Source organism: Mustela erminea, chromosome 11 (genome assembly GCF_009829155.1).
Source record: "Mustela erminea isolate mMusErm1 chromosome 11, mMusErm1.Pri, whole genome shotgun sequence".
Lineage (NCBI taxonomy): Eukaryota > Metazoa > Chordata > Mammalia > Carnivora > Mustelidae > Mustela > Mustela erminea.
Genome location: NC_045624.1, coordinates 13,348,500 through 13,360,707, shown reverse-complemented (window position 1 = coordinate 13,360,707; position 12,208 = coordinate 13,348,500). Strand labels below are relative to the sequence as shown.

At 45.9% G+C, this 12,208-nt stretch overlaps 2 protein-coding genes across 3 annotated transcripts in view; one reads left to right on the top strand and one right to left on the bottom strand.

Moving 5' to 3' along the window:
* Positions 1-59: 59 nt before the first annotated feature.
* NDUFB2 (NADH:ubiquinone oxidoreductase subunit B2) lies at positions 60-7,900 on the top strand. 2 transcript variants are annotated; one of them, XM_032305697.1, is made up of 4 exons: positions 60-229; positions 4,670-4,814; positions 6,006-6,095; positions 7,817-7,900. In XM_032305697.1, the coding sequence occupies exons 1-3, from the start codon at positions 120-122 to the stop codon at positions 6,078-6,080; spliced, it is 330 nt and encodes a 109-aa protein (XP_032161588.1). In that variant the 5' UTR covers positions 60-119; the 3' UTR covers positions 6,081-6,095; positions 7,817-7,900. The 2 variants fall into 2 exon arrangements, with proteins under 2 accessions (XP_032161588.1, XP_032161586.1); XM_032305695.1 differs by lacking the exon at positions 60-229 and adding an exon at positions 271-685.
* Positions 7,901-8,599: 699 nt separating this feature from the next.
* The window catches only part of BRAF (B-Raf proto-oncogene, serine/threonine kinase), a 188,052-nt gene continuing 184,443 nt past the window's right edge, over positions 8,600-12,208 (bottom strand). Inside the window, exon 20 of the transcript XR_004277020.1 lies at positions 8,600-8,632. The gene's annotated coding sequence lies outside the window, so the exon portion shown is untranslated. The remainder of the gene's footprint in view (positions 8,633-12,208) is intronic.

Here is a 12,208-nt window from a genome sequence, read left to right as displayed (position 1 = left end):
GCGTACACCACCTTCGGCGGGGGCGGGGGGAGGATGAGCAGGTCGACGCCGTGACGTCACTGGCCGGGGCGCCGGGGGAAGTGACGTAGAGGCGGTGCGGCCTGAGCAGTGCTCTCGGGATGCGGGCTGGCATGTCGGCTCTGACGCGCCTGGCGCCTTTCGTTCGCGCTGGGGGCCGGTTGTTCAGAGGCCCCGGCTCGCGGGCGGCTGGAGGCAGTGGAGTTCGTCAGTGAGTGTTGGCTGGGGGAGGGTCCTCCTCTGCTTCTCACGGAAAACGCAGGTCTCCGGGACGCCTTCACCTTGACAGCGGGCGCCTGGGGCGGGCCGGGTACCTGCCCCGACCTCCGCCCCGAGGCATGCTGGGACTTGGAGTCCGGCTCCGCGACGTCGAGGCAGGAGTGGGGTTTGGGGCTGGGTGGTGGGCTCGCTTGGCGGGTTTTAAACTGTGTCTCGGGCCACTCCGGCCACAGGGGAGCCTGTCGTCGGGAAATCCAGTTGATCGTAGAGGAAAGCTGGAGCTCGTTGGGAAGCGAGAGCGGGAGGTGGGGATGAGAGGGCGTTCTGGCGGAGGAAGGAACTCGTACCTGTTTCCAAGCGGCAGGTGGGAGGCAAGGAGTGGCACGGAGGTGCCGCGGGAGACCTCTGTATTATTTGTTAAAGCACTCACAACAAAATCGAGCGGAAGGTATGGAGAGTTCCCATAACCCCCTGCCTCACAAGTGCGTAGCCTCCCCCATTATCAACATTCCCCATGAGAGTGTAGAATTGATTGACACATTATCGGCAAAATCCCGGTGTTTGTATTAGGGCTCACTCTTGCAACACCAGAATTGAGAGGGAGCAAAAGAGGAGTGACCTGTGAAGTAGCCCAAAAATTCGACTGGAGAGCATAGTGCCGGGATGCCAAGGGAGGGCTCATCCGCCAAAAAAAATAGGTAGTGCAGAGAGATTCAGTAAGAGCAGGATGGACAGTAGAACGCTGAATTTTTACAGGTGATGTTCCAGGCCCCTTAGATCATCATCTACATTTTTTTCGAAGAGGCAGTGCAGGATCGCGGTTAAAAGCAGGATTCTGGCCCCAAACTGCCTCAATTCAAATTTCACCTCTGCCACACTCTAGCTCTTTCGCCTTGGAGAAGTTTCTTGATGATCTCTAATTGCCTCCCTTTTCTCACCCCCATGATGGGGATTATAATGTCAATTTCCAGGGAGCTGAGTGAATGACAGTTCTGTAAGGTATTTTAAGACGGCTGCTGCTGATGGGGCGCCTGGGTGGCTCAGTGGGTTGGGCCTCTGCCTTTGGCTCAGGTCATGATCTCGGGGTCCTGGGATCGAGCCCCGCCTCCGGTTCTCTGCTCAGTGGGGAGCCTGCTTCCTCCTCTCTCTCTGCCTGCCTCTCTGCCTACTTGTGATTCCTCTCTCTCTCTCAAACAAATAAATAAATAAATAATCTTTAAAAAAAAAAAAAAAAGACAGCTGCTGCTGTCTAGTAAGGTTACCAGTATTAGCTGTTGTTTCTAGGAAATGGAGACTCCAGAAGATTAAAGGAGTGACTTGCTTAAAGTCACATGTCTCTCAAAGCTGTGGAGCTGCGACAAGTTTGAGGTGGAAAGAAGGAAAAGGTCTGCGTGACCTAAACAAAGACAGTGATGGAGAGCTCCCAGCCATAGCCCTTGACCTTGCATGGAAAAACTGGGGAGTGCCTCTCTTCACTGAGGTGTTGTTACTTCTGTAACACACCTTATTTTTATCACACACAGTTATGTGGTAATAAAGTGCATAAGTATGGAGCATCTTCCGGATGCCAGGGGCCTTTCCAGGTTGTAGGGATGGAGCAGAATACAAGCGAGGTAAGGGAGCTTCCATCCTGGGGAGGACACAAGTAGAAGAGAACACGTGAAGGTACTGTTAAGAAATAAAGCGGGATTAATGTAGAGAGTGCCTGGGATGGGGGTGGATGGGGCCTTGTACTTAGGATGATGTGGCAGTGCAGGCCTGATAGTGATTTGAACTAGGACCTCAGTGGTCCGTCAGCCAAACAAAGAGACTGCAAGTGTTGAGGCTCTGACTGCTGATGATGGACAGGCAAGCCAGTGAGAGTGGAATGGGCTGAGTAGAGGGAGCGTGAGGTCACGGGGAGGGATCGGGGCAGGTTAGTGACAGGCCTGTGGAGATTTTTTTTTTTTTTAAGATTTTATTAATTTATTTGACAGAGACAGCCGGGGAGGGAACACAAATGGGGAGTGGAAGAGGGAGAAGCAGGCTTCCCGCTGACTGGGGAGCCCGATGTGGGGCTCGACCCCAGGACCCCGGAATCACCACCCGAGCCAAAGGCAGACGCCTAATGACTGAGCCACCCCTGTGCCCCTCAAATAAATATATGTGGTCACTATTTTTTAAAAAAAGATAACATATTACTCAGCCATTCAAAAAAAGTCTTGCCGTTGGCAGCCACATGGATGGAGCTGGACAGTGTTAGGCTAAACAAAGTAAGTCAGAGAAAAACACGATTTCACTCATAAGTGGAATTTAAGAAAACAAATCAGCAAAGGGTGGGGGGAAAAGAAGCAAATGCAGAAACAGACTCTTAACTTTGGAGAACACACTGATGGTTACCAGAGGGGAGGTGGTGGGGGGTGGGTGACACAGGTGATGGGGATTAAGGGGGACATTTGCTGTGACGAGCACCAGGTGCTTTGTGGAAGTGTTGAGTCATTCTGTTGTGCACTTGAAATTAATACTACACTATATTGTAACTAACTGGAATTTAAATGAAAACTTTAAAAAAACCACATACAACCCCCCCCCAACATACATACATATGAAAAAGTAAAAACCATCTCTTACACCATCCATAGCTAATTATCAATATTTTATGTAGAGCCTTCCAAATAAAAGTGTTAATATATTGAATAAATATTTAACATAAAAATGAAACTATCATTTCAGTGTGGTACCATGCTGATGGCAATTCTAATTAAGAACTGTGTCTTTGGTTCATAAAATGAAAACATAATTAGTATTGTTTATTTATAGGCAATATATAAGAGCTTAGGCTTTGCTTCCAAATAATACCCCAGTGTTTTCATTTTTAAACATTAAGAACCATAGGATCTGTCTCCTAGGGTTATGAAAATAAATGATAATGCATATAAAATGCTTCATCTAGTGTCCGGCACATGGTAAACACTCAGTAAATGATAACTGTTCATAACCTTTAAGAGCAGGACGGGCTAATAAAAAGGGTAGGACATAATATGTATCAGGGACCATAGATGTGTTTGTGTTCACAGATCTACAGTACATTTGGGAGAAATGACAGTGCAGTTTTAGTAGTTTTTGCTGCACAAAAGAGCCCATTTTACAAGCTGTTTCTTACCTGAAATGAATTTTTTTTAAAAAAGATTTTATTTATTTATTGACAGAGACACAGCGAGAGAGGGAACACAAGCAGGGGGAGTGGGAGAGGGAGAAGCAGGCTTCCCACTGAGCAGGGAGCCCGATATGGGGTTCTATCCCCATGTGGGGCTCCATCTCAGGAACCTGAGATGAAGGCAGATGCTTAACTGAGCCACCCAGGTGCCCCCTGAAATGAAATTTGTGAATACATTTCTATGGGAATTCTCTTTAAACTGTGTATTTTTGTATAGTAGAATATGTATAGCTGCTAAAGAGAACTTGACAGTAATGCCATTAAGTATGAATTATATTAAGTTAGATTCGATCAATAATAATTATAATCTAACTGAATAAAATGACTGCAGACCTCATGGATTGTGTCCCACAATTTGTCAACAGAATCTAAATGAAAAAAAAAAACAGAAAAAGTTGTTCATACTTAACTGTTTAAGGCTCTTTGTTTTGTTCAGAACTATTAGCTTATTAAAAAGGATTTGCTGGTGTGCCTGGCTGCCTCAGTCGGTGGAGCATGCGAATTTTGATCTCTGTCGGGGTTATGAGTTCGAGCCCCACATTGGGTGTAGAGATTGCTAAAAAAAACCAAAACAACAAACTTACCAAAAAAGATTTGATGAGTCCTCTTTTCCATATAATATTCTTTATATTAATAAAGACAGGGATGCCTGGGTGGCTCAGTTGCTTAAGCAGCTGCCTTTGGCTCAGGTTATGATCCCAGCGTCCTGGGATCGACTCCCACATCGGGCTCCGTGCTCCGCAGGGAGCCTGCTTCTCCCTCTGCCTGCCTGTGCTCTATCTTTCTGACAATTAAATAAATAAATTAAGACTGTAATAGAGCAGAGGACATAATTTGCCTTTGAAATAGATATGGCTAAACAAAACAAGGTTAATTTCCTGATTTGTTTTTCTGGATAAGCTAAGTGACTGCTGCAGGTTCACATCCCTTAATTGAAACTTTGGGGCCAGTACCCCATTATTAACATGTTCCTATTTCTGCTGTAAAATCCATGAATATTCACTAAAGGGAAATAATCGTACCCATGCAGGCCAGTTTTTGCTGCCAAACGAGTTTAAAAGCAGGCTTATGAAAGACGAGCTTCGAGGGATTATGGAGCTCTGTCATCCTGTACTTTGTGGAGGCGATGAGAAACGCTAGATTTGGTTTCTAGATGGAACTCAAAAGTTTTGGATGACTTCAGACTTGGAAGACTTCAGACTTGGAAGTTGCATGACGTTTTGTTCTGTCTTGTAGTGCCGGTGGTGGTGTGCATATCGAGCCGCGGTATAGACAGTTTCCCCAGCTCACCAAGTCCCAGGTGATCCAGGCCGAGATATTCAGTGGGACCATGTGGTTCTGGATTCTCTGGCGTTTTTGGCATGACTCAGATGCTGTGCTGGTAAGTGCAGGGGAGTAATTCTAATATACTGATGGAGTATTATAACTACTTGGATTATTACTGAATAGTAATAGCTTAGCTTCCCCCGCCTTCCTGTTTGTAGACTGTTTTTCTATCTAGATAACATCCCTTTACCATGTTGTCTTTGTGTGTGTGCAGGAATCCTGTTACTTGATGAACTACATAACCTCTAACCTTCCCCACTCACAGACGCGTGTGTAGGTAGTCCATCTCTTACGGTTTCAGTTAGGTTGCCTTATTTGGAAGGAAGATTAGAAACGAATTGTTTTACTTTCTGAACAGGGGCTTCAGCAGTGGGTTAAGTTTCACACTTAAATTTCTTTAAATGCTGAATGTCATCTAGTCTGTCTAGAGGCCCAGGGCAGCCAAATTGGGGTGGGAGGGATGTGGGCCGACTTGTCCCAAGGAGAGAAGGTAGCTAGTGGTAACTTTCTGATGCGTCATCAGCCTTGACTAAGCTTTCATGACTTTTACCCAGACGCTGTTCTCTAGGAAAGTATGCCTTTCAGCCATCGAAATCTGTGCTTGCTGACCCAGCTAGGACAGGAAAAGAATCTTCAGCGTCCACATCTTAGACACATCATTTCTCTTACAACTTCTCTGTGCCCTTGTCACCCAGTAGAGAGCTGCTCAGTGTCTGTGAATTGGCAGCACGTAGTCACCCTTAGCTCGCCGTAGGTCAGCTGTCAGGAGGCCATGTGGCCGCTTGGCCTGAGACGATGATGCTGCCAGACGCGTCCTAGATCAGGACTGGAGCTGCATGCGCCCGCCGGAGCCGCCCAGGTCTCGCCTCGGCTGGCAGCAGTGACAGGACGCTCTGAGACGTTCTGCCTTACTGGGGCTTCAACACGTTGTCGAGATGTGGGAGCTCTTTGAAATCTGTTGTCTCCCTTCCTCCATCATAAACACCCACTGACATCCTGGCTCAGGCTGGTGGCCCCACAGCGGCCTTTTAAAGTTCAGGCCGCAGCCCGTGTGAGCAGATCGGAGAACAGCTGGACCATCGCGTGGTTCAGAGTAGTCGAATTTGTTCTGTAGCAGGTCAAGGGCTGTGTGTGTGACAGCCTTACCATACATATAGATACATATATATATATATATATGTATCTATATATATTCATTGTATGGAATATAGATTCTTTACTTTTTTCTTTTAATGGTTGTCACCAGGGTCACTTTGCGTATCCAGATCCTTCCCAGTGGACAGATGAAGAACTGGGTATCCTCCCTGATGATGAAGACTGAGCTCTCTGCAAACAGGTGTGCCCCAAACTCCTTTTTAAAGTCGTTTATCTTGTGTCGATAAAAATGTTTGACTTTATCATGGTCTTGAAGACAGTACATTTTTCTAAAAGCACGAGGGACAGTTAACTATAGCCTGTCTAATTTCTGCCTTTTTTAGTGTTTCTGTGTCTGCTGTCTTCCCATCCCTTTCTTTTGGTCTCCTCTTCCTTTTCTCTATTTGTTATTAAAAAAATTCTCTTCCTGAGTTTTGTTACAATTTAGGTTCCTGATCAAAGACTTTTTTAAAAAAATTCCTTCCCTCTTAAGATTTTATTTATTGGGTGCCTGGGTGGCTCAGTGGGTGAAGCCTCTGCCTTCAGCTCAGGTCATGATCCCAGGGTCCTGGGATTAAGGCCCACACTGGGCTCCCTGTTCAGCGGGAAGCCTGCTTCTCCCTCTCCCACTCCTCCTGCTTATGTTCCCTCTCTTGCTGTGTTTCTCTCTATCAGATAAATAAATAAAATCTTAAAAAAAACAACAAAAACCTGTTTAAAAAAAAAAAGTTCCAGCCTATGGGTATGTTATGGTATGGAACTGTGTGGAAATTAACCCTAAACAGTAAAAGGTTATGGCCCTTTCATTTTTCCAAATTAGGAATCAGAGTTTTTGTTCCTTCCAAAGGGAGGTACTAGGAGTAGGTACTTGAAAAAGGAGTCCCATTTTCCATAAACCCCTCAGGAGTTAAGACACTCTCACATGATGTGTTTTTAAATTAATCATCGCTCATAAGTAATTGTCATCTCTCAAAATGACTTGGAAATTGTTTTATTTATTTATTTTTGGGAATTATGTTAAAGGCTAGGAAACATTAAATAAAAAAGTGTTCCTATTACATCATATTATTGGTATTGTTATAATTTTAATTAGAAGTAACTTATTGACATGAAAATTACAGTAGTTTTGGGGTATGTAGGGAGCAGGGAAATAGGAAAAAATGTCACCAAAGAGCAGACAGTTAAGCTGTGTTACCACTTGTTTTGTGTCTCTGGATTTACTCTGGGTCAGTCAGAGGTCCCAGTCCTTCCGGGACCCTGCTTCCCCGGGGAACATGTCTGCCAGCACTAACCTCTCCTCTTCCTGTGGATCTCCCAATATTTTCCCACACAGCCATTTCTTATTTTATTTTATTTTCAAAGATTTTATTTATTTATTTGACAGAGAGATCACAAGTAGGCAGAGAGGCAGGCAGAGAGAGAGAAGGGAGGAGGCTCCCTGCTGAGCAGAGAGCCTGATGTGGGGCTCGATCCCAGGACCCTGAGATCATGACCTGAGCTGAAGGCAGAAGTTTTAACCCTCTGAGCCACCCAGGTGCCCCCCATTTCTTATTTTAAAGATGAGACTGTAGGGGCATCTCGGTGGCTCAGTGGGTGAAAGCCTTTGCCTTCAGCTCAGGTCATGATCTCAGGGGACCTGGGATCAAGTGCCGCATCAGGCTCTCTGCTGCTTCCCCCTCTCTCTCTGCCTGCCTCTCTGCCTACTTGTGATCTCTGTCTGTCAAATAAATAAATAAAATCTTCAAAAAAAAAAAAGATGAGAGTGTAAACCCTTTGAGAAAGCGAGGTGACTTTGCTTCTCAGGAAGGCCCCTCAGACAGTCCACGTTCAGTGAGTGCTTGAAAAATTGAATGAACCAAAATGATGAAATTGAATTACTGAAAATAAAAGTACTTAAAGCTTTCTACTTTTGTTTCCCTACAGGAGCCAGGTGAGAATTCCAACCATTTATGGACATCATATTGTACATGAAAGTTGTAAAATTAAAGTGTTTTGGTCAACAGTAAGGAACAGAGTTCTGAGTGTTTCTCATAATGACCGCCGCCCTTTCTGGATTATTTCCTGTGCTTCCAGCTGCTGTCCTGACTGGTTCCAGGCCCTTTCAGGGTCCTCTTGGGCCCTCCCCAGTGTAGACAGATACTCGCTCCACTTACCAGTGAGGCAGTTGAGGCCGAAGGCCGTGAAGTCACTCTGCCTGTGGGTCACACGGATGAGTGGCGACATTAGGTCTGACCCTACGCCTGACTGCAGTGCCAGAATGCCCTCCTCCTAGTGCATGTTTTAGTGATGTGTATGTTGACAGTGTGGAAACTTGCTGTGTCTTTATGGCCGGCGTCGTCTTGCCATGATTGACAGACGCTAGAGGTCCAGGCAGTCCTCTTCTGCATTAATGTATCTCTCGTGGGCTGGGCGTTGTGCCAAGTGGCCTTTAGTGGACATAAGGCGCATGTCTAACTAGGATTTCTTTGGGCTGGAGGAATGGAAGGTATGGGTGAAATAGGATATTCCTCTTTTATCTTTTCTTTTCTTTCTTTCTTTTTTTTTTTTTTTTAAGATTTTATTCATTTATTTATTTGACCCACAGAGAAAGATCACAAGTAGGCAGAGAGAGAGGGGAAAGCAGGCTCCCTGCTGAGCAGAGCCCCACAGACTGAGCTGTGGGGCTCAGTCCCAGGACCCTGAGATCATGACCTGAGCCAAAGGCAGAGGCTTTAACCCACTGAGCCACTCAGGCACCCCCTATATACTGTATTCTTAAAGCTAGAGAAAAAAAATTAAAATCCTGAGAAACAGGAAATACATTTATAGGACTGTATTTATTGAGAACAGTCACGTATAAGTGGACTAGCACAGTTCAAACCGTGTTCAAGGGTCAGCTGTGCAGCTGACAGGAAAATGAAGTCAAGAGGGTCCCAAAGAGATCGGTACGTCTGATTGGCGGTTACATACAGTTGAACAGAGGAAACTCTAGGCTTACTGTGGTCCAGGCACTGTGGTAAAAACTTTGCATGTGTTAATTCTTTTTTTTTTTTTTAGATGTTTTTTATTTATCCATTTGACAGAGAGAGAGCACAAGCAGGCAGAGAGAGAGGAAGGGAAGCAGGCTCCCTGCTGAGCAGAGAGCCCGATGTGGGACTCTATCCCACGACCCCAGGATCATGACCTGAGCCAAAGGAGATGCCCAACCGACTGACTGAGCCACCCAGGCGTCCCGCATGCGTTCTTATATATAAGTGCACATTGTTTCCATTTTACAGATAAGGACACTGAACTATAGCCAGGTGACTTGCCCAGGGTCATACGGGGGGTGCTGAGGCTCAGATCCTGGCCGGCTGGCTGTAGGCGGAGTCAGATTATCGGAGAGTCAGTCCAGCATATGTAATTTTGATCATAACCAGCTCACAGATCATTTTACACCGTGACCTAGAGTGCACGCCCGTGTGAGTGTGGAATCCAGAAGTTGTGTGAAACCGCACGTACCTATGACACTGCTTTCTCTTATTCCGGCCTGTGTACAGAGTGGTTGCTCGAGGCTGATTCTGCTACCTGCCGCTGGGACGCAGCCTTCCGTCTGCAGAACCGGCCCAGAGCTTTTAACTTCCTGATTTGTAAAAGGGATTCGATTAAATGTGTTGGCACACAAAGCCTTTAGAACCACATCTGCTATGAAGGAAATAATTCTAAATGGAAGCAACTGCTCTTTCTAGACCACCGGGTCTAAGCCAAGTTTATGGTGACCCCTGAATCCCAGGCTGACTTGTGTCCAAAGCCCCGACGAAGCCTGTGAACAGATACTCCAGCAGTGGCAGGGCCAGCACGGAGGGGCTCCTGTGCTCCCAGGGAGTCAGGGTGTGGCCCTCACAAATGGAAAGGCAGGTGGCGAAGAAATGACTGATGGCATCAAATCAAGTGTCAAATTTTAACACAGATTTCTAACCATTAGTTTCCTATGGAACCTCGAGTACAAATAACAGGGGAGGCACCGTGTGGGGAACCCCTGGTTGTGTGCGTGCGACAGGAAGGTAGCGGGATCAGCTCCGTTCCGCCTGCCCCAGGACTAGTCCATGCAAGAGGCCAACCTGATTGCCTGCTGCCACCACCACATCGGGAGCGTCAATGTGGCCACAGCAAGGAGTGGAGGAAACTGGGGCGGCCTGAGCTACCGCCGACTTGCCTCAGCAGCCAGGCCTCTGCCTTCTATCCCCTGCCCAGGAGGGGCTTTGCCCAAATGGCCAAGACAGCAGAGGCCAGTGGAGGAGACCTGGCACAACACCCATTTCTTTCCAAATTTTGTTACAGCCATTACAACTATAACAACTGTATCTTTATTTAAGTGTATATATATAAATAAAATACATGGTTTATATATAATAAACCCATATGTTGGAGGCCACGGCACGGTTGGAGTCAAGGACCAAACCAGGCCCTGACTTGTGTCTCCTTCAAAGTCCGGACACCTTGACAAGGTTAAGGACGGGAAAGTTGAGTGCACTGAGAAAGGGTCTGTGCTGTGTCGTGCGCTCGCCTACGTGACTTCCCACACACTCTCCCTACAGTAGGGAACAAAGTGGCCAGGGTCCTGAATTCTTAGCCCTTGTTGTTCTGTACCTCCCAAGATCCACTCCCTGGTTGATTGTCTTGCTAATGGCTTTAGCCGAAACTACCTGGCCTCACGAGGTTTGCTTGTAGTTAATGTAAACTTGTTATAGGAACTTGCAGTTATCTGACTATGTACTGATGTAATGCTCTTTCTATTCTGGTCTGCCTTGTAAGTGCTTGTAAGATGTGGAGTGAATTTGGCACTGTCGGACATCACCTTCAGTGTCCCTCCTGCCATCATCTCTTGTCTTGTAACTTTTTTCATCATCCTCTTAGCCCCCAGGGTTACTGCTGTTGGAAACAGGTCCTGAGTCTTGGCTACATGAACCTAGGGGAGTCATCCCTGGGGAATCCTAGTCAGTAACTGACGGTGAAGGGACTTGGGCCAGAATATCCTTAAGGATTCCTTCTGCACTAACATTTTATGAGCCTTGGAGAACTATATAACCCACACATCAGGTCCAATGGTCATGGCCCCTGGTAAAATTTCAGAACTAGTAAGATAGAGTGCTTTATAATAAAATTTTATCACAGTAACCAAAAGCATTCATCTTCTGGACTAAATTTTAAGGAAAACCTTGTGGAGTAATAGATTCTTAAAAAATAAGGCCCCAATCATGTATGAAGTTTATTTTAAAAAGTTTCTTTAAAAAAAAGCTTGTATAATATATTACAGAATTACATTTTTTACATGAGAAATCTATAGTTCAGAGAAAATTCTTGCCTCCACAGAACTTGATGATTAGTTGGAGAGGGGCATGAAGGCCAGAAACCAGGTGCCTCAAATCATGTGCCATCCTGAAGACTTTTCTGTTCCTTCCTATAGTTCTTGGACATAAGGTTTCCTGGTGAAGCTTGAAAATGGTTTACTTCTTGGGGTGCCTGGGTGGCTCAAATGGTTAAGCGGGTGCCTTTGGCTCAGGTCATGATCCCAAGGTCCTGGGATGGAGCTCTGAATCGGTTTCCTTGCAGAGCTGGGAGCCTGCTTCTCTCTCTCCCTCTGCTTCCTGCTTTACCTACTTGTGCTCTATCAAATAAATAAAATCTAAAATAAGATGAAATGGTTTACTTCTCTTCTGGTAACAGCCCAGTTACCTGACATAGCTTGAAGTTATTCTAGGTGCTTTCAAACTCGAGGTCATGAAATCACATGCACAAAATCAACTCACTGGGGTAACCAGCATTGTTTAAAAAAAAAAAAAGTGTAAAACACAATGCAGTTTCAAATCTATCTATCTATCTATATCTGTGTACATTCTGTGTTCCCACAGAAAATGTATTGGAAATTTGTGTCCAAAAAAAAAAATTGAAAGACCATTTTCAGGGGAACTTCTCCAGTTAGACTCTCTCTCTCTCTCTCTTTTTTTTTAAAGATTTTATTTATTTGACAGAGACAGTGAGAGAGGGTAACACAGGTTGGGGAGGTGGGAGAGGCAGAGGGAGGCTTCCTGCTGAGCAGGGAGCAGGAAGCAGGCCTTGATCCTACAGGACCTGAGCTGAAGGCGGAGGCTAACGGAGCCACCCAGGGGCCCCTCCAGACTAGACTCTGAACTTTAATGACTCAGTTACTGCACACACTTCAACAGAGCCACTGCAGGGGAGCAGTCAGGTCCCAGTGTCCAACACTGGACAGAGGCTGTCCTCACCACGGGAGTACAGCTGGTACCAGGTAGCAGGTGTTTACCTGGACCAATTGCTACAAATAAGTTTTCATAC